This window comes from Aspergillus pseudonomiae (genome assembly GCF_009193645.1).
Source record: "Aspergillus pseudonomiae strain CBS 119388 unplaced genomic scaffold BDV37scaffold_48, whole genome shotgun sequence".
Taxonomy (NCBI): domain Eukaryota; kingdom Fungi; phylum Ascomycota; class Eurotiomycetes; order Eurotiales; family Aspergillaceae; genus Aspergillus; species Aspergillus pseudonomiae.
This window is the reverse complement of record NW_022476040.1, coordinates 1-25,945: the sequence shown is the minus strand read 5'-3', so window position 1 is coordinate 25,945 and position 25,945 is coordinate 1. Positions and strand designations below refer to the sequence as shown.

The 25,945-nt window shown below is 49.8% G+C and overlaps 10 protein-coding genes across 10 annotated transcripts; 6 read left to right on the top strand and 4 right to left on the bottom strand.

Annotated features, from left to right (window-relative positions):
- The first annotated feature begins 233 nt into the window (after positions 1–233).
- BDV37DRAFT_154553 (putative aromatic-L-amino-acid decarboxylase) lies at positions 234–2,111 on the top strand. Its single transcript, XM_032079040.1, has 3 exons — positions 234–419; positions 474–1,404; positions 1,458–2,111. The coding sequence occupies exons 1-3, from the start codon at positions 371–373 to the stop codon at positions 2,026–2,028; spliced, it is 1,551 nt and encodes a 516-aa protein (XP_031939964.1). The 5' UTR covers positions 234–370; the 3' UTR covers positions 2,029–2,111.
- Positions 2,112–2,352: 241 nt separating this feature from the next.
- Positions 2,353–3,473, top strand: BDV37DRAFT_284451 (SDR family oxidoreductase; the record flags this gene model as incomplete). Its single annotated transcript, XM_032087496.1, has 3 exons — positions 2,353–2,372; positions 2,419–2,656; positions 2,709–3,473. 3 exons carry the CDS (start codon positions 2,353–2,355, stop codon positions 3,471–3,473), a joined length of 1,023 nt encoding a protein of 340 aa, XP_031939963.1.
- Positions 3,474–4,300: 827 nt separating this feature from the next.
- Positions 4,301–7,198, top strand: BDV37DRAFT_295074 (uncharacterized protein; the record flags this gene model as incomplete). The annotated part of the gene is made up of 2 exons (XM_032089777.1): positions 4,301–4,448; positions 4,485–7,198. The coding sequence occupies 2 exons, from the start codon at positions 4,301–4,303 to the stop codon at positions 7,196–7,198; spliced, it is 2,862 nt and encodes a 953-aa protein (XP_031939962.1).
- A 479-nt stretch (positions 7,199–7,677) lies between these two features.
- On the bottom strand, positions 7,678–9,485 carry BDV37DRAFT_295073 (uncharacterized protein; the record flags this gene model as incomplete). The annotated part of the gene is made up of 2 exons (XM_032089776.1): positions 7,678–9,372; positions 9,426–9,485. The coding sequence occupies 2 exons, from the start codon at positions 9,483–9,485 to the stop codon at positions 7,678–7,680; spliced, it is 1,755 nt and encodes a 584-aa protein (XP_031939961.1).
- A 1,871-nt stretch (positions 9,486–11,356) lies between these two features.
- BDV37DRAFT_295071 (alpha/beta hydrolase) lies at positions 11,357–12,610 on the top strand (the record flags this gene model as incomplete). Its single annotated transcript, XM_032089775.1, has 1 exon — positions 11,357–12,610. One exon carries the CDS (start codon positions 11,357–11,359, stop codon positions 12,368–12,370), a length of 1,014 nt encoding a protein of 337 aa, XP_031939960.1. The 3' UTR covers positions 12,371–12,610.
- Positions 12,611–13,985: 1,375 nt separating this feature from the next.
- On the top strand, positions 13,986–14,794 carry BDV37DRAFT_295070 (SDR family NAD(P)-dependent oxidoreductase; the record flags this gene model as incomplete). Its single annotated transcript, XM_032089774.1, has 2 exons — positions 13,986–14,536; positions 14,593–14,794. The coding sequence occupies 2 exons, from the start codon at positions 13,986–13,988 to the stop codon at positions 14,792–14,794; spliced, it is 753 nt and encodes a 250-aa protein (XP_031939959.1).
- Positions 14,795–17,822: 3,028 nt separating this feature from the next.
- On the bottom strand, positions 17,823–18,665 carry BDV37DRAFT_154524 (ankyrin repeat domain-containing protein). Its single transcript, XM_032079039.1, has 2 exons — positions 18,056–18,665; positions 17,823–18,003 (listed from the first exon to the last, which is right to left on the bottom strand). The coding sequence occupies exon 1, from the start codon at positions 18,563–18,565 to the stop codon at positions 18,074–18,076; it is 492 nt and encodes a 163-aa protein (XP_031939958.1). The 5' UTR covers positions 18,566–18,665; the 3' UTR covers positions 17,823–18,003; positions 18,056–18,073.
- Positions 18,666–19,874: 1,209 nt separating this feature from the next.
- Positions 19,875–20,675, top strand: BDV37DRAFT_284445 (uncharacterized protein; the record flags this gene model as incomplete). Its single annotated transcript, XM_032087495.1, has 2 exons — positions 19,875–20,117; positions 20,181–20,675. 2 exons carry the CDS (start codon positions 19,875–19,877, stop codon positions 20,673–20,675), a joined length of 738 nt encoding a protein of 245 aa, XP_031939957.1.
- A 1,087-nt stretch (positions 20,676–21,762) lies between these two features.
- On the bottom strand, positions 21,763–23,602 carry BDV37DRAFT_284444 (uncharacterized protein; the record flags this gene model as incomplete). Its single annotated transcript, XM_032087494.1, has 3 exons — positions 21,763–22,170; positions 22,225–22,833; positions 22,907–23,602. The coding sequence occupies 3 exons, from the start codon at positions 23,600–23,602 to the stop codon at positions 21,763–21,765; spliced, it is 1,713 nt and encodes a 570-aa protein (XP_031939956.1).
- Positions 23,603–24,675: 1,073 nt separating this feature from the next.
- Positions 24,676–25,752, bottom strand: BDV37DRAFT_252091 (peptidylprolyl isomerase). The gene is made up of 4 exons (XM_032082378.1): positions 25,535–25,752; positions 25,301–25,470; positions 25,142–25,248; positions 24,676–25,093 (listed from the first exon to the last, which is right to left on the bottom strand). Exons 1-4 carry the CDS (start codon positions 25,575–25,577, stop codon positions 24,916–24,918), a joined length of 498 nt encoding a protein of 165 aa, XP_031939955.1. The 5' UTR covers positions 25,578–25,752; the 3' UTR covers positions 24,676–24,915.
- Between the last annotated feature and the right edge of the window lie 193 nt (positions 25,753–25,945).

The window sequence follows — 25,945 nt, the reverse complement described above, 5'->3', positions numbered from 1 at the left end:
GTACAGATCCCTGTAAATAGATTTGATCAATTAATAAAATTATATATTGGCATTTAGTTTATATTGTCTGGAACCAATATACACTGAGCACGGAACGGTTCCGAGCACCGCTAAAACTCGCCCTGTCGACGACAAGTTGCCCCACATTCAAGCCCTCTATCTAATCGGATCGGAAACACTTTGTGCGGTCATTCCGAGTCACAATTTCTCTTTCCTTTTCAGCACTCATTTAACTTATCTATCCCCTCATCCAGCTTGTCGCATTCTACTTCCCTGTAGTCAAACCCCTAATCGCTATCAGTGAGCCTTCCAGTTGCAATTGGCCTCTCCGAGACTCCCGGTTGATTGCGAACAACTTCACCAGCCAGAGATGGACAGCGAACAGTTCAGAGCCGCTGCGCACGCAACGGTAGATGACAGTCAGCACTGACTCTCCTTGACCAGTAATATATATTCGCTAACTTTATAACTAGTTATCAACTATTTTGACAGTGTCCCTGACCGGCGCGTCTGCCCCACCGTCGACCCAGGCTACCTCCGTCCCCTCATTCCCGAGCAACCCCCCGCAGAACCGGAAGAATGGTCGCAAATCCAGGCCGATGTCGATACCAAGATCAAACCGGGTCTGACGCACTGGCAACACCCTAACTTCATGGCCTTCTACCCCGCGACGGTGACCTACCCCAGTATCCTGGGTGAGATGTACTCGGCCGCGTTCAACGCCCCCGCATTCAACTGGCTGTGCTCCCCGGCCTGCACCGAGCTGGAAACAATCGTTTTGGACTGGGTGGCGCAAGCATTGAACCTTCCTAAGTGCTTTCTGAGCTCTTCGGAGAACCGTGGTGGCGGTGTGCTCCAGGTTAGTGCCAGTGACACTATCGCCACCGTGATGGTGGCTGCTCGGGAACGGCGGGTACGTGATCTGGCATTAGCCGAAGGCTTGAAGGAGGGGACGCTGGAGTATGAGGACCGGGTGATGGACCTCCGACCGAGATTGGTTGCGATGGGAAGCAACCAGGCGCACAGTAGCACCGCAAAGGGTGCATTGATTGCAGGCACGCGGTATCGGAGTGCCACCCCCAAGCTGGAGAACAACATGGAGCTTACTGGAGAGGATGTGCGGGCTGTTCTTGAACAATGCGACAAGGACAACCTGACCCCATACTATATCACCCTTAGCATGGGAACGACGAGCACATGCGCTGTGGACCGCATCTCCGAGATCACGGCCGTGCTCCGGGAGAAGCCTTCTTGGCAGCGGATTTGGGTGCATATCGATGCGGCATATGCCGGTTCGGCCCTGGTCACGGATGAGTTCCAGTATCTCGCCAAGGAGCTTGCCGAAGGTGTCGACAGTTTCAATTTCAACATGCATAAGTGGTTGCTGGTCAACTTCGATGCAAGGTGAGCGCTGCGCATAATCGTCTTTCATATGTCTACGCTAACATTCACGGTAGCTGTCTCTTCATTCGCAACCGGTTCGATCTCACCGATGCCCTAGACATCACCCCCGCGTACCTACGCAACCCCTACTCCGAATCCGGGCAAGTGATCGACTACCGCAACTGGAGCATTTCTCTCGGCCGCCGATTCCGCGCGTTGAAGATCTGGTTCGTCATGCGTAGCTACGGCCTTAATGGACTCAAAGCACACGTCCGAAAAACTATCCGCGTAGGCGAGGAGTTTACAAGCCTCGTGCGCAGTCGATCCGATCTTTTTGAAATCATCACCACTCCCGCATTCGGCTTGACCGTCTTCCGCATCAAGGACACCAGAACACAGGCCAATGGGTCCGCAGTCAACGGAACTACTGTTGCAAAGCCGAATGAAAAGCACGACGCCCTCACAAAGGAAGTCTACGAGCTTATCAACGCGCGCGGTGAGATCTTCATCACCTCCACCGTTGTCTCGGGTATCTATGCGATCCGCGTGATCTGCGCCAACGAAGCGGCGGAAGAGAAGTACCTCCGGCGGGCGTTTGAGATTCTCATTGAGACTACGGACGAGGTGCTGGGTCGGTCGAATTGAGCATGATTCATGATGCTCGGTTGATGATAAATGTGCAACGATCTCTATAAAGTAAACTATGTTTTGTCTGTTCTAGATATTAGATGAACTATATATATATCCCTCAATTGGATACACATGTTTATGGTCATTTTTATGGCTTCATTCTATCCAAACAGTGTATGCAGCACCCCGGTCATCAGTAGTAGGGGACAATAATGCCATGTACTCGTACCTCGGACACGTTCCGAGATCATCGGCGTATCTCCGTTATCCCCACATCAGATATCAACATTTGCATTGACACAACCACACCTTTTACACCTCTGCTCATCAAACCATAAAATGTCACCCTCAACCCCAAAGTAAACTCCCAAATCCCAACACCATACACACTCTAACAACACGCAGACACGTCCTCGTAACAGGCGCGACAGGCTTCATCGGCGCCCATGTAGTCGACAACCTGCTAGCCCGCGGGCTAAGCGTCCGCGCCGCAACACGGTCTGCACAAAAAGGCGAGCAAATGAAAGCGGCAAGGCCACAGCATATCTCCCGACTCGAATTCGTCGAGATACAAGACTTCTCACAGATCGGGGTCTTCGACGATATCATGGAGGGTATAGACGGGGTCATTCACGTCGCGAGTGTACGTCACATCCACCTTCCAGGTCTGATCCTTTCTAACTGATCCCAAAAAGCCATTCACATACGACACCACAAACAACGAACAAGAACTCATCATCCCGGCCATAAACGGAGTGAAATCCATCCTCTCCGCCTCAGCGAAACAACCCAGCGTGAAGCGCGTTGTGCTCACCTCGTCGTTTGCGTCTGTGGTTGATATCTCCAAGACCTATAATGGTGACTTTACTTACACCGGCTCCCATTGGAATCCCCTGACGTACGAAGAAGCGATCGACCCCGCCACTGACGCGGTGGTAGCGTATCGGGGATCGAAGAAGTTTGCCGAACTAGAAGCCTGGCAGTTCATCGAGCGGGAGAAGCCCTCGTTTGACCTCGTTACGCTTTGTCCGCCTATGACCTTCGGCCCTGTCGTGCATCCTGTGAGCGGTGTAGCGGGGTTGAACGAGTCAAATGCGGTGCTGTGGAGTGTGGCTTCCGGGGCGGATCCGTTGCCCGTTGCCAGGGTTTCCGCATGGATTGATGTGAGGGACTTGGCGGAGGCGCATGTGCAGGCTTTGTTGAAAAGTGAGGCTGGTGGGAAACGGTTTGTTCCGGCTTCTGGGGAGCCGTTTTCGTATGAGTTGGCGGCGGATATTATTCGGGGGAGGTTTGGCTGGGCGAGGGATACGGTTACGGGGAATTATGAGAGTGGGAAGAAGCCTGTTCAGGGGTATAAATTGGATGGAGAGGCTGTGACGAGGGAGTTGGGGGTCAGGTTTAGAAGTTTTGAGGAGACAGTGGTGGATTTGGTGGGTCAGGTTAAGGAGAGTCTTGCTTGAGTTTGTTGTTGGGGTTGTGTATAGATCGGGATACGTGAGTATTATATGTCACAAGAGACAGTTTCAACCTACGAAAGGACGCTCCCTGAATTAGTAACAATAGGCTACCTACCGTGTACTTCCCATGGACGATGCAACAATACGATGAGCAAAACGTGTGGTTCTTAGAAAGTCATATAGTGTAGCCCTGAAAGTAAAGCACTAGGTCACCGATGGTTTAGTGGGACTAACCCACAAGATATGTATTCCAAGTACGAAGCAAAACGGCAAAACGAAAAACAAACGGCCCGAGCTGCAAATAAAACGGGACTTCTCGCAGATATGTTGGACTATTTCCCTAAGCGAGAATCATGTTAATGCTGAGGGATTAGTAAGACATATTCCAAGCCTGACTTATTGTGTGTTAGCCATAACCCTTATATTCACTACATATTCGCGTTGATATATTTGTTAGATGTATGGTTATTCCATACTCGTTATTGATGGGACGAGCAGGATGTCAGGGCGTGGTAATGGGTTGATAATTATTGTGCGCTTTTTAAGAGAGATATAAAATCGTCAAGGGATATACATATATCTTAGGGCTGAGCACGATGCATGCTATAAATACGGTGGCACAAACACAAAGCCTGGCCAACAAAAGCAACACACATGATATATCCCGGGAACGGCAAGCTTACGGTAAGGTAAGGAAGTACAAAGGGAATACGTCCATGTCTTGTCCTCACTCCCGTTTAGTGCAATTACTGTCCAAAGCAATTAGATAGACTTACCAACCTACCCGCCGGGAAGACTCAAATCCTGTCAAAGCAGAAATTATGTAATATATGTTAGTTACCTTGCGCTTTGGCCTCTACAAAGCGTCCGGTGTCAGACGATCACTAACAGAGCTGACCGCCTTTGTTATTGTGGACGATCTTCTAGACAAGGCTGCGTACGAAGGCAAGGATACGAAGATTCCCACCCATGTGTTCAGTCAATGCCAGCCATACGAAGAGCCCAGCATGCCAGAACCATTCGAATATAGCCCTTTGCCAGGACCAACATGCACCCGCTTGGTATCCTTGGTGGCACAGGATGATGCCAGCCGTCTTCCTTCTCAGGGTGAGCCGCTGCTCCAGCTATCGCTGTGCACGGTGGACCTCCAGGATGCCCCGCAGTATGAGGCTCTGTCATACACCTGGGGATCGCCATTCCCTCCAAAGGACTTAAGATCAAGAGCTTACGACGAAAAGAACGACAAACGGCAAGTACTAGTCAATGGTCGCGTTCATGAGATTAGACGGAATCTCTGGGAGTTCTTACATCAACAGCAGCAGACCAATGCCGATATCATGGAAGAGGCTGCCGAAATGCTTGCCTCGGGATTAGACACTCATGGGCGAACTCCATTAATGCGCGCTGTCATCAATAAAAGATTCGATCTGACAGAGGCCTTGCTTGCGCTGGGCGCCGAGATAGGCGCACAAGACAGGCAGGGAAAGACGGCACTCCATTACGCTGTTCCAAGTAACTTGAATATTGAACTCGCAGAGCTACTGGTCTATCATGGCGCGGACATCTCTGCGCGGACACGAGAAGGGAAAACACCACTGGACCACGCAATGGACGAGGTGGCTGCGCTGATGAAGTCCGTCAGCAAAGACCTTGGCCGAAAGCCCTGGCCGAACGGCCTGCGACTGTCAGCACAGAGGCCTATGTGGATTGATGCTATTTCGATCAATCAGGAGGACCTAGCTGAGCGCAATACTCAAGTCGCTCTGATGTCGAATATATACAGCAATGCCATTTCTGTTGTTGTATGGCTCGGCGTGGAGGACGAGCGCATCCATCTTGGGCTGGAACCCCTTGAAAGGGATCCCCAGCCCTGGTTATCCTATACTGCAATGAGAGATGTGGGGCTCACAGGCTTTGGACTAGTAGCGCTCGCGCGCTCACACTGCGATACTAAAGATATACTAGATATTCTGGCTATTGAGAAGCTTATGGAAAGGACGTGGTGGTCCCGAACCTGGGTTATCCAGGAGCTGGCGCTGGCGAAGCGTACTCTGTTCGTTTGTGGCTCAATCACAACTCAACACATAAAAACCGCTTTCCTGCTACTCTTGCTGTGCTATCTTCCTTCTCCAGGGGTACCCAGGCACAACATGATATCGATTACAGATGTTATGGCTATCTTTGAGAGTGTACGCTTTTCAGGAGTGCACGGCATCGAAGCGCTTATGCTTGCCAATATCTGTTGCAGAAGCTCCGCATACTCCGGGGTGCGGGAACTCCTCTTGAAGAGCTTGTTAAAACAGAGAGATAAGGCGCCTAGCATTTCCTGGGGGCAAGGGCTAAGCCTGCAAAACCTAGTAAGGCTAAGCTGGTGGTCCCAGTCCAGCGACCCGAGAGACAAGGTCTTCGCGTTACTAGGAATTGCCTGTCCAGATCCACAGGGCCAGCGGATTACCGTAGATTACAAGATGTCCACAGTGGACGTGTTTGTTCAGTTCGGTCACGTATTCATGCAGGGCTCAACAGACCGCATCCTGGACTTATACGCTGGGGAATACTATATTTTTGAGCCCCTGGAGGGGCTATCCTATGTTCAGGATGCCCCAGACCCTCATCCCAGATTCCAGGACTACAAATCGCAACTTCCATCATGGACCCCGAACTTCAGCGCACATCCAGCAACATGTCGCATCTGGTCCCATAGATTTAGCGCAGCCTCAGACATATCCAACAGCTCAACAATTCTTCGCCACTCGGACCCCAGAGTTTTGTGTGTGACTGGGCATATAGTCGACGATATTGTAGCAATAGTGCCGAGGCTAGGCAAGGGTGATGCACACGAACCTGAGATACTGGCCTGGCTGGAATTGATACAGCCTTTGAGCCCGAACTACCTGGGAGGGGGCAGCTGTGTGGACGCTCTGTGGCAAACGTTAACCATTGGTAAAGAAAGCGAGAATAAAAAGGCCACCCGTAAGGACTTCCGAAGATTTCTGGCAGGGAAACTCTATCAGTCTCCGATGAATCCTCGATTACAAAAGGTACTCACGCCACTGCGCAAGTCTCGTGCACGGGAAACTTTGCCCTCATATCAGGAGCTCCTCGTAGAAGAGCAGGAGCTTGATAAACTAAAGAAGCGCCTCCTGGTAATACTGGAGGGGCGCCAGAAGACAGTAGAGGGGGACCAGGAAAAAGAGCAGAGGCTCATGAAACTAGTGCAGGAGCTTCAGGAAAAAGGGCGTAGTGTTCAGGAACAAAGGAAGTGGCTCCGTAAAAGAGTGCAGGAGAGCTTGGAACTAGTACAGGAGCTCCAGGAACGATGGCAGGGGCCAGTAGAGCTGGGGCTGGAACTAGACCAGGAGCACCTGAAACTACTGGCGGAGGGGCTGCAAGTCAGGGCCGTTAACTTTCATCCGCTAGGGAGTTTTAGGACTCTTTTTAAGTGGTATTATAGGTCCAGATGCTTGTTCCGGACCAGACAGGGCTATATCGGTCTCGGGCCTGTGGGTGTACAACCGGGAGATGAAGTCTGGCTGTTTGCTACTGCACGGACACCTTTTGTCCTCCGTCAACCATCGCAAGGGTCGCTGGGAAGGCAGACTAGAAGTTCGACTTCCTCAACACCGGAAGGTGAATTCCGGACATTCATCGGAGAGACTTACGTTCATGGAATTATGAATGGGGAAGCGATGCGTGAAGGTGACTTTCGCCCGGTGTTACTAGTATAATTGCGTTGGTGCTTGTTCCTTGGTAATAGTATATTTGCTACATTATGTCTGGTTGTATATAAGAGGTGGAAGTGACGGGAAAGCCTTGGAAGGATTATAAGAGAGGCGGTGAAGTATATATAGATTGGTATCTAAAGGCTTAAGTGTTGCAATTCCGCGGTTCTTTATATATGGTAAATATACCAGCGCGAAAGACCGCGACTATGATTCGATGCTGAAGGACCATGGCGCTCTACCCGCGAGGTATCGGTAAAAACTTGTGACTGTGGTATCTCTAGGGGTGTGGGAGGCTAGATGCGGCCTTTATGGGAAATTGGAGGAGGTCGTGTTTATAAAAATGAGAGAATAGATTGTACCGGTGGAGTGCTGAAGATCTGAAGTAGTTTAAAATTAAAGGCTGTTCAGCGTTTCGGGCGTAGGCAGAAACGTACAAGTTTCCTGCACTGTTCCTCGCCATAAAATGTAATCTGAAAGATTGACTACTGCAAAGTCGCCCACCTCTGTATTAAAGGCGACAGCCGCGCAAAGTCCGCAGAGGCCTGCACCACACCCATCCCCATTGCTTGATTAAACTGCTGATAACCCTCAGCCCCCAGGGAGGTATGCCAGTTGAACCCAATGTCCGCATTCCCATACCTCGTACCATTATCAATCCCCATCGCCGAAATAATCTCGTCCGTTCCCGAATTCATTCCGGACACCAGCAACAAGTTGTTCCTCCGCTGCGAGCGCATCATCATCTCAGCCAGCTGGCGCTGCTTCTCTATCTCCATCAACAGAAACGCATCCATGCGCTCCTTTGCAAGCACCAGGAAGGAGTCTATGTCATTGTTCTCGCAAGCTTGCTGCCAGAGATTCCGCATTCGGCGGGAGTACATCTGGCATCTGGCTTCGTTCGGGACGACGGCGCAGTCGAGATAACTGGCTAGGCTCGTCCCGTCGATGACATCCTTGTAGCAGAGTTCGCATGCGGTAAAGGGGCCTTTTCCATACCATTTGCGATTCTTGTGGGCTTGGTTCCGGGGACAGTCGGGCAATGGCCCATACTCCGACACATATTTGGAGAAGATGGAGAAGTTTCCTTGGTTCACGGCGTCCTCGTATTTTGGGAGATACCTAGAGAACCGTGGCGATGCAGGGTTTAAGTCGCAGAGACAGTTGCCATCACGCCGGAAATTGACTTCTTTGAACCCCCTAGCGAAATCGGGAATGACCATGAAGGCCAGCAGGCACCGCCTGCAGATGGTGAATGCATCGAAGGTACAATCCTCTAGGGCATACCAGGTCGCGTTGCGCATGTCATCTGTACTGCAGGGATGCGACTCGAGGATCAACCTAGCTACGTGCTCGAAGCCGTCGTACTCGTCGGAGTTTTCAGTCATACTGACTCGTTTGCAGCCAGCCCAAGCGGCATAGATTGGAATTGTCTGCATCCCACAAACGAGTTGCTGCTGTCGCTGCTCTACTGTAAGGTCGAGGAGCTCCCACGAGCTGGCGTGGTCCAAAAAGAAGTGGTCCAGGTAGCATGCCGTGCAGACAACCAGGTCGGGGACCGCCTTAGAAGCGTACCAATGTGTCGAGTCGGCTTGGAGTTTTGTCATCTCTACACAAGAGGGATACTGCATCCGCCTTCTGAAAATGGGGTGTAGGTCATCCCAGCGGTTGCGTGACTTGATCGCCCGAAGGAGTCCCTCCTTTATTAGCGGCACCGCCGCATCGCATGTCCATATTCCCTCTTCCGACTTGGTTGTCGGCGTCGTGGTGAAGTACGTCCTAAGCTGATTCCACGTCACCAGATCGAGATAGCACGCTTCGCATATCACGAAGCCCCGAATTTCCCATACGCCGATCATCCCGTACCACCGGGAACCATCAAGCCCCGTGTGACCTGTCGGCCCTTTGCAGGCTGGAATTTTGACCCGCTCGATCATGAAGGCGTTGATCGCATCCCAGTCATCTGCGGCCAGATGCGACATCACCCGCGGAGTATTCCATTGACATTTTCGGTCACGATTCCCGTTTACCCAGAGAGCCTCGAAAAGGCCCGCGTGACGAGTGGGTTGGATGTGTTGGTCATAGCAATAGGAACATACCAGGAATAAGGGGGCACCGGTGGGAGAATACCAGATGGTTGTCCACGAGATTCCTTCCGGATTGACGCAACGAGAAAGGACCTGTTGCTACTGCATTAGCATCTCACCAGGCTCTGTGGGTGGCATGAGCGTACTGGGATCTCGTCTTCGGCCCCACGGGCGCCGTTAGCTGCTGCATTTGTTTGAATGGGCATGTTGACAGATATAGCTGGAAACAAAAGAACTAGGCTCTTGGGATTCCGCATTCCTATTTATTTGTCGTTGTGGACCTGGCTGAGTGCTTATCTGCTGACAGTGCCTAACCGCTACTCGCTTCAAATTAACTAATCGGGTTAAGCCAACGGCAGGCTTGTATACACCACACTAGAATTTACCAGTAACTGGTGAGGCGCGAGCTGACGCTAGCACGCGACGCCTGAAGGGAATACCGATTGGCGACTTTGTATTTTACTCGCTCCCCGATATTGTTGTTGATGCAAGTTGATAGATCTGAAGCTCATAATATATCTGCTATTTGACCCACGACGAAACCATCCTTCTCCGTGTTATACTGTAGGCGGTGTATATCTGTCTGGCAGGCACCAGATGCCATATGGACCTGGACATCCCCTGTGCCTGTATTACTAGTTTTGATAAAACTAAGATCTAGAATACCGTCAGCATCCCAGCCGAAAAGCTGCCAGGCTCTATCCGTCCCCTCTCCAAACGTCGTTGCTACCTCCTGCACCCGAGTCTGGGAGGTAGAGGCACCAGATCCAATATGGACTTCCACCTTGTTAGTTCCGGCGTTTTGGTCTTTGATATAAGCAAAGTCTAAATGTCCACTATGTTGATAGTCCACAAGCCGCCATACTCCTCTTTTCTTCTGTGAAGGTAGTAGCGACCTCCTGGATAGGTCTCTGGACTTGGATGCTGCCGACGCGACATGCACTCAACCTATCCCGTACTAGTATTCTGGTTCTTGATCTAGATAAGATGCAATTTACCGTCGCCGTTGAAATCAATCAGCAGCCACTGTCCGCTGTTTTCTTTTACGAAAAGGTGGCCGTCTCTAGTATCCGCGTCTGATACGGAAGGGGTCCAGAGGCAATACGGACCTTGACGGAGCCTGTGCCGGTGTTCGACGTCTTGATGTAGATCAAATCAAGTTTCCCATCACCGTCAAAGTCGGCGGGTTGCTGGATGCCATTTTCTTCTTCAAAAAAGGTCGTTCCAGTCACTTGAATCCGGGTTTTATAGTGATAAGAGCCAGAAGCTGCATGGACTTTGACGGTACCAGCACCAGTGTTGCTGGGTTTGATGTATGTAAAATTTTGGGGGGGGGGGGGGGGGGGGCGCTCATCAAATTAAAGCAGCTTTCAACTCGTTTGTTTTGTACAATTCTTTTGCTGAACGTTCACCAGGCCTCAAGTCCTCGCACGTGCCTGGCTTCTATGGCGAGAGTGTTTGCTCGAGTCTGAGCCTATTAGCCGACGTTTCTTTTCCAGCTCTTCATGTTTCCCTACGACTCTTAGTCTGCCGTCCCATTAACCAACTCATAAGATTTGTACGGTACAGTGATCGATGTAAGAGATCCAATAAAGGCCGATTGGACCATTCGAATAGCCTTTAGAGAATAGGACTACACGGTAATCACTAGGATATCGAATTGATACCTATAGGGATGGTAGTGCATGATTTCACACTCGCGATTTTTAAGGCGTTTACCCTTCTCCAGGTCCGTACGGGTGTATACGATCCGTCATCCCTAATAGTGGGCATCCGTGGTTCCGGGGTGTTGTTTCAACTCACCCGAGATCCCAGACACGTGAGTACGGGAAACGGAACCGTCAAGGACCAAGTTGGACTATGCTGTGAAGTGCTTAGTGCCAGCGGTAGATATCCGGTGTTCGGGGTGTACTGTGTAAAACAACGTTTCTTCATTAGTATATAAGGCCTGGGTATTCTAGATTTTTTTTTTTTTTTTTTTTTTTTTTTTTTTTTTTTTTTTTTGCTTATTGACAACCAGTTCTCCCATATTACACTCAAGCCCCCCCGCGGCCCTGATCGCTTATCCCCTCAAACAATGTCTGGTTTATCGCCTCAACAAATCCAATACAAAGCGCCTCGAAGTCTGCCTCGTCCTCCGTTCGATCCAGCATTCAAAAACGCCGGGGGTTTGGCACGTTTCACCGACGAATTAAACCTTAAAGCTGTTCGGAGATATTCGTCGACAGACAGCGCGAATGCTATTCTGGAGAAGTTTCCCCATCTGGCTCACGTGGAGTATAACGTACCCGCGGTCAAGGGCCTCGATGATCATTCGTCCACCCTCTCGATCTTCCGATCAAAATGCCCGACAGATACCAAGAAATCGGTCTTGCACTATATCCATGGCGGGGGCCAGGTCAGCGGGACTCGGTTCAGTGGCCTTGATTCAGTCATCAGTCTCCTCCCTGAAAACGAAAATCTCGTCTTTGCAACGATCGAATATCGGCTAGCGCCAGAATACCGTGCTCCGGCGGGAGCATATGATTGCTATGCTGGGCTCGTCTATCTTGCTGATAACGCCGTGGAACTTGGCATCAACCCGGCAAACATTGTTGTATTTGGCATATCGGGCGGAGGACCACTTGCGGCAGCTTCATGCCTCCTGTCCCGGAATTTGGGATACCCCCAGGTTCGGGCCCAGATGCTCGTCGTCCCCATGCTGGACGACCGGGACGAGATTGGTGTCTCGTGGAGGCAGTTTGAGACAGGGACGCTGTGGCCGGGGCAATCAAATCGCATGGCCTGGGACATGGTCCTGGGGCAAGAAAGAGGTGGGCCTCATGTTGACGAGGTCCGATGTGCCGCCAGGGCGATAGACCTGTCAAAGTTGCCACCAGCCTTCATTGATGTAGGCGAATGCGAAGTCTTTCGCGATGGAGCGGTCGCGTATGCTTCGCGCATCTGGGAATCCGGGGGCACGGCGGAACTGCACGTCTGGCCAGGGGTGTACCACGGGGCACATTTGTTAGAGGACACTCCGGTAACCCAAGCAATGTTGGCTGCGCAAAGGGGATACATAGTGCGAGCGCTTGAACTTTGCGAAGACTAATTGACTGCTATGTTCCAATCTTGATCAGATACTCAGATTATATTACGTCTTGCTATCCAGGTAGTCTTCTGTGAAGTAAGCAGTTGGGGAGCGTTTTGCTTCTCGGCTGGGTTGGACTGTGCCTGGTATTTCTTCTGTCCTCACTACTACTGTATGGTCCACCGGAGACATGCAGTAACGTACCTGGAGAATAAACAGCCGTCCCAAGCTCAGTGTGAAATGGGTATAGTCACTGAACAAGGCCGAGCCTCCAAGCGAAGCCATGATATGCGTTGCACCTTCACAGCTGTCTAATCTGTCCGGTGTATATCGACCTCGGTTTGGGGTGATGATGTGATTTACGCACTTGGGTTAGATATCAGGGAACCTACGTTCGTTGCGAGGTATGGATGGTCTTCAGGGAGTTAGAGGTCTCTAACTGCTCTATCAGTACATCAAGTCCGGTGTAGGGGGGAGTGTTGCAGTGTTCGGAGACACACTGCCCTAACACTAGAGCTGATCACCAGTATCAGTTACCAGCTCGGCATTGGTTGATGGAGTGGCTGCTCTGGTGTGAGCCATGTTTCTCGGATAACTGCCGGTTCCACTGGAAATGGAATTAAATGCAGCCACGAGGTTCTGCTTCGTCGCACTGGAAGCCTCAGCACTTGTTGGGGGATACCCTCTCACGGTAGTAAGGACAAAGAACGCAGCGATCAAAGGAAGCGTATATTCTAAGCAGCCCAACAATAATTCTGATCGTTTTCGGTGTATTGCTTGTTTCCTTGTGCCTCTTTTTGCACTGCCCTATAGCCTGCACTGACCAAACTAGTGGCTTCGATCTCGAGTAAGATGAACCGTTCCATACCGAGGCAGAGCATCTAACTAGGCACCATGTGATGGATACACACTTGGATTACCAATAGTTAACTGAAGGGAATCAAGCCCGCGTTACACATTCTTAGGGGCTCCGAAGAATGAGCAACGGGCCCTCCTGTGAACGTCCCTGGTGGGTCCTGCGGGTGACCCTGCATTTTGTTAAGCTTCCCCAGTGGCCTGGCCATCGGATGGGGGAACACGACTATCCGAGATGATCCACGAGCATCTGCTGCGGAACACCCGAGCCCCGACGGCCGGTTAGGAGCCGTATTCGTTCTCGAATCCGGAACCCTGCGAAGATTATAGCCGTCGGATGCTGCAAGAACGTGACAAGTTTGAAGCAATTGCATGAGGTCTCTGTTCGTAATGCGTACGTGTTGAAGAAATCCTCATGTGTCGCCGGTTTTACAACCATGGAACTACGGATGGAGCACAGGGGAACCCCTCATTCTTCCCATCGGAGGCTAGTGAGTGAGACAGGGTCTGGAATAGCAAGCATCTACCCCCTCCATTAATGGAGAGTTCCGTAGTTTGGATGTTCAGTGCCGGCTACTATGTCTTTTTTCTGGAGTCAAAGACATCCGTGGTCCGAGTTTGGATGCCTTCCAATGTAACGGCTTTCACTAGGAACTTGGTAAACGAGCATATAAGTGCTGCAAGTGACATATAAAGGCTCAGCAGTCACCCGCCTTGATTAGATCTCACCGGAATCCTGCAAGCTATTCTTTTCTAGGCATTTCACTGCGGTCCATTCAAAATGGCTTCTCTGTCAGGCAAAGTCATCGCGCTAACGGGTTGTGGCTCTGGCATCGGTCTCGCCACTGCTAAACACCTTGCTGCCCATGGAGCCATTCTCTCAATCTCTGATATCCGAGGAGGGCCTCTTGCTGAGGCAGCTAGAGCGATCCGAGAGATTGGTCCCGAACCAATGGTGACCGTTCTCGACATTGCTAAGGAAAACGAAGTGAACTCCTGGATCCAAGAGACAGTGAAGAAATTTGGCAGACTGGATGGCGCCGCAAATATCGCAGCTATCCACAGCAAATTCACGCTGGTGAAAGATATTCCTACTGAAGATTGGAATGAAGTCATTGCCGTCAATCTTACTGGATCTATGAACCTCCTACGAGCCGAGCTTCAAGTAATGAGCTCTGGGGGGTCTATTGTCAACGTTTCCAGTGTGGGAGGCGTTCACGGTGTGCCAAAAGCTGGTACATACTGTGCTAGCAAATGGGGCCTTATTGGGCTATCCAAGTCTGCAGCCATTGAAGCCGGCAGGGATGGCGTTCGCGTCAATGTCATAGCGCCGTAAGTCCGATATCTATCCTTAACATTTTGGCCGCTTTTATTAACTTGGGCTGCAGTGGGCTTATTGATACACCACAACTGGCCAGCATCAACGACGATGAGTTCAGTAACAACGACGCCACCGTCCGCCAGATTATTCCGCTCGGACGAAAAGGGAGACCTCAGGAGGCGGCTGCGCTGATCAGGTTTTTGTTGAGTGATGATTCATCGTACGTGACGGGTAGCACTTATCATATCGATGGGGGCTTATACTTGTGAAGTCTGATATGGGTGAAGGACAACGGTCTTGTCTATTGTACCTCACTGGGGAATGGTTGGCACACTGAGGTAAATGGCCTAGAAGCCATACGACCAGATGCATCTAGAAATTGCAAGGCCGACAGTGCTTGAGCGCATGGCAGTTCAGGGTAGTCAGGGATACAAACCGTCGGTCAGAGAAGGGAATGACTTCAGAGCTTCCACTATTATTCGCTAGCTGCACTATGGTCGTACATGTTATATGTCAGCTGTATATCTTCAGAGTCATCCTTCACTCTTCGTACGAAACTGGACATAGGGGTCTGTCCAGGGATATTAAAACCTGGAAGCGATCTACCATCCGGTGTTCGGAAAGTTCCATCGGAAGCCCATCTCGACTCGCGCTAGGTAAGACCTTTCGAACAGAATACCCCCATTCAAAAGCTGAATGCTGACGGAGTTCTACTCTTCCAAGCCAAGATGGTTTTTGATTTCAGGAGCCGTCTGTTGTGGGCTTGTCAGCAGGACCCACATTCCCGAACAACGAAGACCCACAAGGAAAAGGCGATGGCTTGAATAACAGACGTTGTTGTTCCCAAATACATTATTAAGTCATGGGGTTAGCGAAAACCAGCAAACCGTGGCCCAGACCGAAACCTCGTCTCTGAAATCCCCGGAGCACCCACCCAGCCAATTGACCATCTGCAGCCCGGCCGATGTCGTGGCCCCTCTCCTGCAAGGGTCTCGTACAATTGGGACCTCTCCTTTACCCATGTTATTCTTGCCGTACTCTTTCGATATGGCCTGTGTGCTACCGGGACCACATTCTGTGGCCCAGACGTCTCCCTTTGTTGAGATATATATATAGTAAGACGCGTGGGTTGGCTGCCATTTCTGCTCCGAGATGGAGACATGTCACCTCGAACGAGCCTACTGTAAAAGTCACTAATATTCACTGTGAAAGAAACCTACGCAATGTCCACCGGTAACACTTCGTGTGCTCAGCCCAGCGATACTCCCCAACCTACTGACGACGCCTTTTGGGGGTTTGATCCTGCCATATCAGCCGTACTGCAACCAAAGCATGCTGCCAGTGAGAGACGGGTCAAGCACGCCGTGGCTTCACACAAATGTCTCATCCCCGACCGTCCAGTTATTCATGCTGGCTCTGCTTGCAATGACGTGCCAAAGACACCCACGCATATCGATGACAAGAAGCAAAACTAACAGGATCGCGCCCTTATGCCACAAGATCAAAAGTATATAGGAAGCAATTGTGCCATTCGTCGCCATTCGCCTGGTCCACTCTGCTTCAAAAAATTGTCCCTCCTTCTCTTGCTGTCTGCAGTGCGCGCCGCATGCGTTGCCCTGGGTTTGAGCTTTATCTGGATTGCGATGTGATCAGCAACTATATGCAGAATTGTGTGATGAAATTACAGCCACACGTAAGAGCAGGCTTCCGAGGAGCGGCCTCGGCCAGGCCCAACTAGATGGAGTGGCGCCTTCTATGCTCATTAATATTTTGCCTTGGCGATCCAGAGAACACTTGACCAATTCCGCGTCACAACCGGTAGAATACATCTAGTGGTAGATCCTAATCATCCTCTTTCGAAAAAAGACCAGCATGGTTTAAAGAGGCGGATAGGCAGCAGTATGATAAAAATGACATACCTGAAGGGGGATTTCCAGATTTCCGACGTCTCAGAGTGCCTGTCGCAGTCTCACATCGTCAATCCTATGGACATGATTGAATACAAGCCTGCTGCCAATATTTTAATTGTCGGCTTCCTTAGAAGCTTGCCCGTCCGGAAGGCGAACCCACGTTTCCACCTTCCTGCTCCATGAAATACAGCGATAGGTTCCTGCGCTCAAGACAATAAGGCTTAGCATAAAGTGGAGTAGGATTTATATTTAGTTTCTCTGAATTATATTAAATTACTAGCTTGTAAAGTAAGATTCTTAGTCTCTGTATTTTTTTAATATATTTTAAAATTACTGTTAATAGGCCTATTTCTATAGGGTATAGAATATTAAAGAGACTAGAAACGACTCGAGCGCTGGCTTCGTTAGTAAAATAGTTATTTTAAATTTAGAAATCTACTATTGTATAACGCGGACGTGTAAGTAGTAAATATCTATAAAAATCCTTTAAAAAACGATAATTCTTTCTTTGGTGTTAGTAATAGATCATAATATAATCTTTAGAAAAAAGGCTTATTTTATAGATATTTTATTAAACTATATAGTCTATTTTTTACTATTGTTTCTCGGTATAGTATTTTTTATTTAACTATTTTAACTCGCTAATCATTCTATTTATCATTAACTCACTCCAGTAACGCGGCTATGGGCAGCATTCGCCCACTGCTCACGATTCTGGCATCGATCTTCGAGCAAGGTATGCTGGCACTGCTATTATGATGGTCATGCCTTAATGGATCAAGGCTCAGGCCAGTCGGGCATTACTCAACACCCGAGGACAATAGCTTGCATGGAATTACAGGATAATATTTTACTCATGATTTAATTCCAGGCCGCGAAAGAGTATAGTTATGTCAGTACATAGGGATATGAAATGTTCGGCAGACAATGTTGTCTGTTGGTCAGATGCTTGGCGCGCTTTCTAAGCCTCGAATGTTGACTCTGGAGAATTCAGCCTGTTGCTGGACAAGGTTTGATTGGCTGCATGCTTGTAATATTCCGAAACTATTTAGGTCTGGCCCAATAGGACTGCTTTACTTATACCTGAAAACACTAAAAAAGTTGTATCTCCCCAAGATAAGTCCCCACCGTACCCACAACACAATTGAAGCAAGTACCCCCCGACAAAAATCCTCAACGCCGAGATAACGACAAATGACAAGATACATATATATCCCGTTCTCGTTGTCCTGCCTTATAGATCATCTCTGATCACACCTCGTCTTAAAAATGATTGTAGACGAGGTTCTACCCAATGAGTAGAATAGAGTCTTGAGGGAGACCATTCGATCCGACCGATCGTGATGTTTTCCACAGTATTGTATTAATGTCTCTTCGTGGAGTCGGTCGGTCCTCTTTTAACATGGTATGCCCGTCTGTCCGAAGTTCTCGTGCAGGCCCAAGTAGTCATGGTGGCTGATCGCTCAGGTAAACGGAGCGATTAATTTCAGTCATCCACCGAGTCGCTCGTCACTTGTTGGTCGGAAATACTCAGTTTCCGAAGTATGTTATGTTGCTTTAAAATGACTCTGGGACATTTGTCAGTGGAGTGGTTTCAAAAAACCCCCGATTCCCACTTACCGAATAGCTCCACAAACCCTATCGACCGTGCGCGTTGACACCTATCTGGAGAGCAGTCCATTTCCTGTTTGCAGAGGATCGAAGAACGATCTCTGGCGTAAGGCCACAGGGAACTTCGGTGGGAGAGGCTGGTGTATATTGTAGGAAACAGCTCAGGACATCCAGGGAGTATTGTTGGTAGGCGTAGGAGAGTGGCGTATTGCCGTCATGGTCTCGGATCGACCAATTAGCGCCTCTCTGAAGGAGGAGCTCGACAATGGGAAGAGAGGATAGCTCGGCTGCGATGTGTAACGCTGTTTGGCCACGGTTGTCGGCTATTGATGGCTCGATCCCATAGTTGAGTAGTAGTTCGAGGACCTTTACATCTTTGTGGAGTGCTGCCAGGTGGAGGGCTGTCCGACCCTCGGCATCCTTGGCAATAAGGACTGATTTGTCTCTGAGATATTCAGTCTCAATTGTCGTTGCATCACCGACGGTGGCGGCATGGAGAAAAGCGTTGTTGACAGCCATGGCTAGGGGCGGCGAATGAAAGAAAGGCGAAAAATAAAACAAGGGAATTCAGCTTCTGGCGAGTGTAGAGAAGGTGAACAATTCAGTTCTCATTGATGCAGGAGGACATTGGTCTCTTTTTATTTCAGCGATCAACAAGGTTAAGGAGCTTGTGACTAGCTGCAGTTCCCATCTCGTACTCCTACTATGGGACCAGGAAGGCTATACCTTAAGTAACCGACGCAATACTCCGAACACCTGTCGCCTTTTGACACCCCTACAGAAACGGAGCAATTTCCCCCCGACGTCAGGGTTCTGGTTGCTTTGTTCAAAGTCCATCACATGCCCACCTGCCATTCTTGGACTAAAGGTGATCTCAGAGTCCATGGATTGAGTCCCGATTTCGACGGGACTTGTGGGGTATCCACTCTCGACGCACAAGAGATGCGTTGGATGGCTCGACGGTCGAGTCAGTGATCGTAGTCAAACCGTGCACGTGGCAATCTGATTCGCTCTGCTTAGCCTTCGTGTCGAAGCGGAGCTAGTTTAGCTGCTTCGCGTCATGAGCTAAGATTACCTTGGTATGGGTCGATTTGGAACGATGGGCCGGAAAGTGGAGACAAAGCGGGACAACGGTGTCCAGAGTGTCCAGCACAGTTAAGACTCTACTTAACCGACAGAGTCCTGGGCTGGAGTGATGGGTAAACTCCGGAGTACGCCTTCTCCAGAACTCCAGTCATCTCCAGACTCCGCAGAGGGTCTGGAGAGTAGTAAACGGCCAGGGGTGATACCAAGTCGATCCCCACGGGATAACAGTGTGTTCTCAAGATCCATGCTTAGAGGACACCGTCAAGAGAGAAACTAGACCGGTCTATCCGCTCGTCTTGGCTTCTGAGACAGCCTTACCGATGATTGCCAAATCTTAACCCAGGCGAGGTTCCGAACAGCGAGTTTAAAATGAGCCCTAATGCGCGAATGACGGCGCATCCCAGGTGGGTCACCAACCAGTCAGTCCTCGCACATGGGTGTTCCTGAGTTCTCTGACTGGCTCTCTGATCTTAATTTAGTCTCTGTCAACTAGGGCCTATGACGATTTAACCCGAAGGAGCTCTCGCCGTTCCGACGGAGGACGGCGACAGAAATGTCCACTAGATATTATTAAAGTGCAGCATTACCAACAGGCATTCTTGGCGCGGGGTTCGAAGAAAAGTACCAAAAGTAACAAAAAATTCTTTTCAGTGCTCCCTATTACCCTTTTTATATTCCTTCATAAACCGCATGATTAATCGTCTGAGAACATGAGAATCTCAGATCATTGATGGGTTTGTTTATGGTGGGTGTCCCCAGCTTCAGTGGGCCGATAAACCTGCACACTCCAAAGCTTGTCCGCTTCTTGGCTTTCTTGTCCTTCTCAAATGTGGCGCGTGCGACGGCAGACCATGGAAGTAGGCACAATAAATGGGACGATGGATTTCTGTCAAGCTCGCATAGAATACTATCAACCTATGATAAGTGTGTCTTGACGCTCTGCTGTGCGGTGCTTTTCATATGTGCTGTCGCATTGTTAGTTCAGGTATGTTCCGCAGGGAATCATCGATGGGGAGAATCTCACGCTAAAAAAAATAACTCTACATAGGCTTGTCGTATCTTGGTCGACATCCCTCGAAAAGAACGCCTCTGGCGACAAGAAGAATATCTAGCGCAAGAGGAGCTACTAATGTCAGCCCTCGAAGCTGGCTATGGAAAAGCCGCCACCCTCCCCCGATATGCGACCCGCTTCGGCGACCTTTCGGAACAGGAGATCGATGTGAATGGTGTAAGGAAGGTTGTTCTGGTGGTAAATGAGACCTATGCGACAAACGCAGCTCAGGATGCGTACGCGGATTGGTTCGTGAGATGGTGTCATCTCCAGGAGGAAGCCTCGAATTATGTCGTTGAGGGGCCGTCGGATGAGATGGCTCCTCTCATCGACGTGGAATCTCCGACGGCATCACGGTATTTAGATGACGTTGTGCCTTCATCACAGGGGCCTTTAGATCGGATAAGTCCCCTCATTGACGTTGGTTCCCCGGAAGTCCAACAGGATTTGGATGACCTGGCGACCTCACCACGGCCTTTTTTGGCTGATTGATACGAGGGTGTGATCGGACAGAACATTGTGCCCTTATTTACCTGTTCACTCTTATCCCTGTATCGCTTTCGCAAGACCGGAACTTGGAAATTATCCGAAACCCAGAGGTCATGGCTAGGCTGCCACTGAGCAAATCACACCTGCCGTGCCTTCATGCTCATCTGTCTGGGATATTGGGCTAAGGTTGGCTGCCAAACTGGACACCATGCGCATCATCAATGCACCCTCCGCGTCATCGAAAGAGTCGTGACGCAAGCGTGTTTGTCTCAAAGAGTATCTCTAACAGATACTGTCGGAATTGTTCCTTGACAGAGATTCCGTGATCGTATAATGGTCACGGTATTGGAAAAGAGACATCGGCTATCCTTTCGTTCACCCGTCCATGATAGAAGCATTCAAAATCGATGAGTTCCATGATGAGCTGGCAAGGGATCTCAGCCAGGGTGGAGGACATCGCAAATGCCTGGTGCAACCTATACAGGAAGGTACATACGTGCTTAATGGATAACAGATACGCATTCTAGCTCCTCCCAATCAATCACTGTTATCACTCGATAGGTGCATTGGATTGTTACTAGCTCAACTTGGTTATATCTTCCACATCAGTGAGTGTATATCATTCGCGAGCCTAGTCTCTGGCTATCACTATGGCTTTTCATGACAACCGGACCCTAGATCTCAGGGGACAGCAGGAACTAAGCAAATACAAACCTCGGCAAAGTGGCTCGCTTCCAAAACAGCCTCTAGAGGCTATCCAAGGTAACCAAAGGTGTCTATGTTACCCGCCTAAGTCGCGTGGAGCAGCGGGCAGCCAGATTTTTACTGACGTTTAAGGCTCCCTTATAGAATATCCATCTTCTATATCTTCATAATAGTAATCTAAGCATCGGATGGATCTTTGATCACTATAAATAAGATCTCAGGTCGGAAGAGTAACCAACCCAGGCCCACGGTACACCAAGAGCTAAATACCAACGTACATGCCCTGATACCTAGGCAAAGGCCTAAGCCATAATGCATTATCCATGAACATCGTGGAATTTGTACGTTGCACTATATTAATTCAGCTTTAAGATCCGCCAAATGGTTAATGTGGTACACTCTGCACCGTCTGCTGCATGAGATGTTCTATCTGAGCAATGGATTGTTGCAGCTCTTCCTCGGTAGGCATATTGACGATAAGCAAGTAAAGCACATCCTGCTGCAAAACCTTCTTAGCCAGGCCGGGCTTCCTCTTACACTGATATCGCTGCCACTTCTCTTTAAACGGTTCACTTAGAGGTTCACCACGGGCAAGCCTCTTGACTTCTTGTGATTCCTTGATGGAATTCGTAGCCCGTTCAATTAGACCCGGATTGCTTCCCAGCAGGCCCCCAGTGAGCACCGAAGTAAGCTTTCCATTGTTCACCGCGTGATTCGGGTCGTTGTACCGGGAATCAAAACCCTTGCGTCCTGACTCAGGAACGGCTAGAGAAGACCCTGGGTTCCTCGCTTCCTGGTTCCTGTTAGCGAAGCTATAGCCGCAGAAGATCAATGAAACAGTACTCACGTATGAGGCCTGCGCCTTTCTATCGAAGTAATCCTGTACCCAACTTCCTGCGCTCTTCATCCTCTCTCGAGTCCCCTCACCCTCATCTCCCTTGCCTTCCATCGCCCGTGCTGCGGCGCGATCTAAATCGGGATATACCAACGGTGCAGAGTCAGGAAGCTCGATGTGGCCATAGGTTCTACCGCTGGCCAGTCTCATATTTTTTAGACGCTTTTGGGCCATGTTCATTTCAGGGTGATGGTCAGTGTGGGTATATTTCGCGATTGTCGGGGCGGGATCGAACGTTGATTTTGCCACTAGCTGGTTGATATCAACTTTCTCGAATCCAAAGAGTGTCTTGCCCAGCTTTTGAGATAGCAGGCCAAGGGCTCCCTGCTGCTGGCCCGGGGCTTCGTCTTTATATGCCATGACCATAGCATAGAGACCACGAGGCATAAATAAGTCTTGGTTCACGCGGTCAAGAAAGGTGTTCGAGCGGCGACGGGACTGAATCTCACGAGCTGTTCCAGCCACCGTTTGCACGATGATGCTTGTTATTTGGGCGGCTGTTTCTGGGAAGAAGCCCACAATGCCAGCAGCGACATAAACGACCTCGATCCACTTCGAAGCCTGCATCCACCGTTGTCAACAATCATACCTCCACTACGAGACAGAAGAGTAACGGAGTCAGTGGCCAACCAACCTTGCTCGCTTGAAAGAAATCCTCGAGAAACTTCAGAAACACATCCTGGCTAACACCGCAATCGGCCAACACCGGCGCATACGCACGTACAAACCCGCGATCCTTGTTGCTGGGCCGGCGCTGGGGAATGATCACAGGGGATGGAATCCGCTGCACCGTCTGCACTGGCCCCGCCATTTGCACAAGACCGCGAACCATGTTTTCTTGCTGTTCCTCCTTGGCCTCCTCGTTTTGACTTGCAGCCGTGGCTAGAGGTTCTGATTCTTGATAGGTCGGCAACCGTACACTCTGAGCCGTCTCGTCGAGCTCCCAGACTGCCTCATCTTGATTGACTCCGCGGTCCGCATCGCCTGAGTAGTTAGGTTTGCTATCTACGTTCGAGTCATACTCCGCCTCGGCGGCTTTGTTGTTCTCATTGTCGTCGGAATAAGCCGGCAGCTCTGCAGGTGCATCGGGATAGGCTTGTAACTCTGCATGTCCATCAGGGTAGACCGGTAGCTCTGTATATCCGTCACGAATGAGTGCATCAGCCGTATCGTTGTCGGCGACCATATACTCGCCACCCTCGGTAGGAATGCTACGAGGGGTGGAAGATGCAGTCACATCGCCATTGTTAGATGAGCGGTTGCGGGCAGCATGGATCGCTTCAGAGGTGAAGCCGATACCCGAGCCTATGAGTTTGACAAGTATACCCATGATTGTAAGTCCCGTAATATGAGTCTGACATTCGAAGGGTTTCTGGAAGACAGCGGGTATTCTACGGGTCTTATACTGGATGAGAGTACTCGATGTCTATTTTCAGCCCCGCTTTACCCTCGACACATACGTCGCTCAGCAGATGGGAGCCATGGCCTATAGGACGATCACTCCAGACAGCAGAGTGGATACTTCCAAGGCTTAATCGCCTGTCTCTCACCCTGTGGTCAACTACCGACCATATCCCGACCCGCTCGGTGGGTCGCAGCGTTCGGGGCTGAGTAAGGGATTCTTGTCCATAGTGCTTATTCGCTCTACCGATTGCTATTCTGTGTACATCATTACTCCATATGTTATCATGTTATCATCGAAGCTGTAATCTGGGTCCCCGCTAGTCCTGTCCAGACATCTGAGATGCCCTGCCAATCAAGACATGAACTCTTAAGAATAGCGTATGCTTAGCGGGTTAGCAGACGTCTGAGCCTGATCGTCATTCAGTAGGCTAAATACGCTAATTGAGGCTTTCTCATGTGAGGAATTATCTTATATTTCATTTTGATTCTATCTTGCCTAGGTGTGGCCGTAAAACGGCTGTGGTCACGGTGGTATGCTACTATTATTTGTGCGCGCATACCCGCCTGACACGCTGCTGTTGAAGGGCAAATGGGAAACGGCAGAAGTTCAGACAAGGGCACGAATTCCAGAGTCAGCGGGACGGTGGCCAGAGTATCGCCTCCCAGCTGTGACAGAGTCGGTATTATCTGGTGGAGCTTTGACATATTTTGTAGGGTGACCTGTGCAAGATTTATGGTGACAAGTTGGTTCAATAGTGAACAAATAATCTCGCCCGGTACGCTCTTGAGTTTCGTCTGAACTATTTGCACGATCGGATGTACAGCTATTATGAATTCTTAAGCTACCAAGAACGCAAAGAATCCAGTGTGGGTAATTCAACCAGGGGATTGGTAAGGTTTAAGTTTACGGTTTGCATTGTGGTCAAGTGTTCCCAAGTGTGCTTCAAGGATATCTATCTACCGTCAGCTTCTCTTTGTCTATATAGTCCATTGTTCAATGCTAAGTCAACTTTGTTACTCTGATAGCGTACTCTACAGTTATTCACCTGGTGCACCACCCCGAATATACGTCCCAGAGCTTCAGCTTCATTACCGTTTAAACAGCTACTGTGGGCAAATCCTGTATTGGCTATAATGAATAGCCAAGCTTGCTATCTGGGATTTCAATTCTTATGACTATCATTCATCCCAGCTTCCATTCCTCCATCCTCAATGCTGACCCCCAAGTAATGTATTCAATCATGAAAGCTGACCAGACTCGATAATTTGGATTTTGGCACTGGTGTCACCCTCATCGGATCCGTAGGATTCGATTAGCTTGACCAGCTCCATACCCTCCTTAACCTTGCCAAAGACAACGTGGGCTCCATTCAACCAAGGGGTGGGAACAGTGGTGATGAAGAATTGAGAGCCATTTCTGCTTCAGGTAAGCATCATACCATTATAAAGGATCGATGGAACTTACGTGCCCGGGCCAGCATTGGCCATGGAGAGAAGACCGGGGACAGTGTGCTTCAACTGGAAGTTCTCGTCGGGGAACGTCTCGCCGTAGATCGATCGACCGCCGGTGCCCTGTTGACGTTAGATATGATTGTGTGATACAAATGGAGGGGCTTAGTCTTACATCTCCACGGGTGAAGTCACCACCCTGCAGCATGAACTCCGGGATCACACGGTGGAAAGAGCTTCCCTTGTATCCGAATCCCTTTTCGCCAGTGCAAAGGGCGCGGAAGTTCTCGGCGGTCCTGGGTGTGATGTCGGAGAAGAGCTCGAAGGTGATGCGGCCCTTGGGCGCTATGGTTCATAATCAGTGTCAGTGGTAATTTAAATGGGCAGTTTGGTGGAGATTCATTCTTACCGCCATCGATTGCGATGTCAAAAAAGACAATAGGTTTGGCCATGGTTGCTGGATACTTGTTGCTAAGTTATTTATTTTACAAGGAGGGAAGGAAAGAAGATTGATTATGGCAATCGATTTTTCCGTGATCGCGGGGTAGTGGAGGCAGTGACGTATGGACATGAGTAGCTGTTGAGTTTTGCGTAGAAGCTCTCTCATTGGCATCGTTGATTCTCGGTATCCACTTATTTTCAGCGATGGAAGGTTAATATTTCTGGTTAGACATATTTTTTCCTATATAATCCTCTGCTAGGAGAGAATTAGCACATACGACCACAGGGTGTGGAGAACAGGGCTTCCCGTCCGCTCAGCCGTACTTAAGCCAACTGTGTAAGCTCGGCCAAAGGACAGTGGCGCCCTCTGGGGCTCGCT